This window comes from Sinocyclocheilus grahami, unplaced genomic scaffold (genome assembly GCF_001515645.1).
Source record: "Sinocyclocheilus grahami isolate Dianchi unplaced genomic scaffold, SAMN03320097.WGS_v1.1 scaffold15833.1, whole genome shotgun sequence".
Taxonomy (NCBI): Eukaryota; Metazoa; Chordata; class Actinopteri; order Cypriniformes; family Cyprinidae; genus Sinocyclocheilus; species Sinocyclocheilus grahami.
Genome location: NW_015515901.1, coordinates 1 through 1,619, shown reverse-complemented (window position 1 = coordinate 1,619; position 1,619 = coordinate 1). Strand labels below are relative to the sequence as shown.

At 44.3% G+C, this 1,619-nt stretch overlaps 1 protein-coding gene across 1 annotated transcript; it reads right to left on the bottom strand.

The window, feature by feature from the left end:
* Positions 1-44: 44 nt before the first annotated feature.
* Positions 45-1,520, bottom strand: LOC107579253 (cbp/p300-interacting transactivator 1-like). The gene has a single exon (XM_016265100.1). It carries the CDS (start codon positions 1,256-1,258, stop codon positions 800-802), a length of 459 nt encoding a protein of 152 aa, XP_016120586.1. The 5' UTR covers positions 1,259-1,520; the 3' UTR covers positions 45-799.
* Positions 1,521-1,619: the final 99 nt, after the last annotated feature.

The following is a 1,619-nucleotide window of genomic DNA, read 5'->3' as shown; positions in this document are numbered from 1 at the left end:
TGAGAACACAACAGTAAATTTACATTTAGAGAAAAAACGACAGTAGGCAAAATTCTTTTTTTTTTATTAACATTGACCTTTTTAAGTGCATGAATCAATCATCTCTAGACAAACAAACTAAAATACAAAAATACGGCTATCAGACCATGCAGGCTGAATTGTGGGGTAAACAGACACATCTCATTAATATATTTAACCATGGAAAACGTTCGGCCAGGTCGAGTTCCTCTGAGACCAGCGAAGCTTGCGATGACACGACTTCTCGAGGGAATCTCTTGAATGATGGAGGGGCTCAGCTGAGCGCACCAATTTCACGATCACCTTCCATTACACACTTGTAATACCATCCGTCTGTTAGTCCAAATAGGGGCTGGAAGTCAGACCAATCGGCAGCAGGCAGGCAGCCGAAAGCCTTTGTTCTCTACAAACCATATTTGCTGTATATCTGTTCTTGCACCAACCTCACAATGAGGTGACCTTTCAAATCCACTCCACATATCATGATGTGGATTTCATAAGGGTGTGAATGAGCTTTGGAAAAATAGATGCCTGGAAGGCAGGGTGAAAAGTCTTAAGGATGGCCATTTTGGTTTGCGTGCCATGTCCTCTGACTTCTGAAGACTTTTGAAATTCTTTTGAAAGTCTATAGCTCGCATAAGAGCAAACCTACATTAGTCTGCCAATCCAAAACCATAAATAACAGCTCTTGACAGTTCATATCTGAGAGATGAATTTTCTTTTCATAGCCATGTTAAATTGCCATTTATTGGGCGCTTTGATTTGGTAGCACCTGAGAGGGTCAGCAGCCAGCTGGCACATCCGCGATGAAGTCAAACTCGTTCTGACCCAGCCATAGCTCTGGAAGCTCATTGGCACGGTCCAAACCCAGCTCCACAACAAGCGACATCAGAACTTCCTCATCGACTGGATCAGAATCAATGATCCCAGGTGCCTGTGCCACCCCAGGGGTGGTGACCTGTCCTGGGCCCACCATAGTGGCTCCGTACCCTCTACCGGGTCCAGTGGTAGCTGCAGAGGACAGATTCTGATAGTGGCTGTTGAGTTTCTGGAGCTGCATGGAGGCTATGAGATGCTGGCCGGTCTGCAGGCAGAAAGGCTGGGGTTTTCCCAACACGGGGGAGCTGGGATGGAGGGCAGCGGAGGGGAACTGAGGGCTCGTCTTGCCTGAACCAGAGTAGTGCAGGAGAGAGAGAGAGTCACGATCCTTCATGGTGGCACTAGAACACAGGAGGCTCATTAGTTGGACACACCTAAAGGAAAAGATGATAACATGAAAGTCCCTTCAGAACATCATCTTTTGTGTTCCAATGAACGTTTGGAATGATGGCTGGAATACATAAAATGACTTTTGGAATCGGAACAGATTTTAAAATATTAAGCATCATACACTTCGTAAAATGGTTCCAGAGAAAAACTAGACATCACACACAACTGATAGTCACACACTACCAGACTTTCAAGTCATTACGAACACAACAAACACGCGCAGAAATTGCAAAAAGACATATGAAAACAATGCGTTTTAACATCAGTTCAAATGATCAAACATGTCTGATATCCTCTGACTAGATGGATTCATATTCTGAAGCTTAAAAAAA

Excerpts from the sequence above, each read along its gene's own strand:
- LOC107579253 (XM_016265100.1), bottom strand. The coding sequence starts at position 1,258 with ATGAGCCTCCTGTGTTCTAGTGCCACCATGAAGGATCGTGACTCTCTC.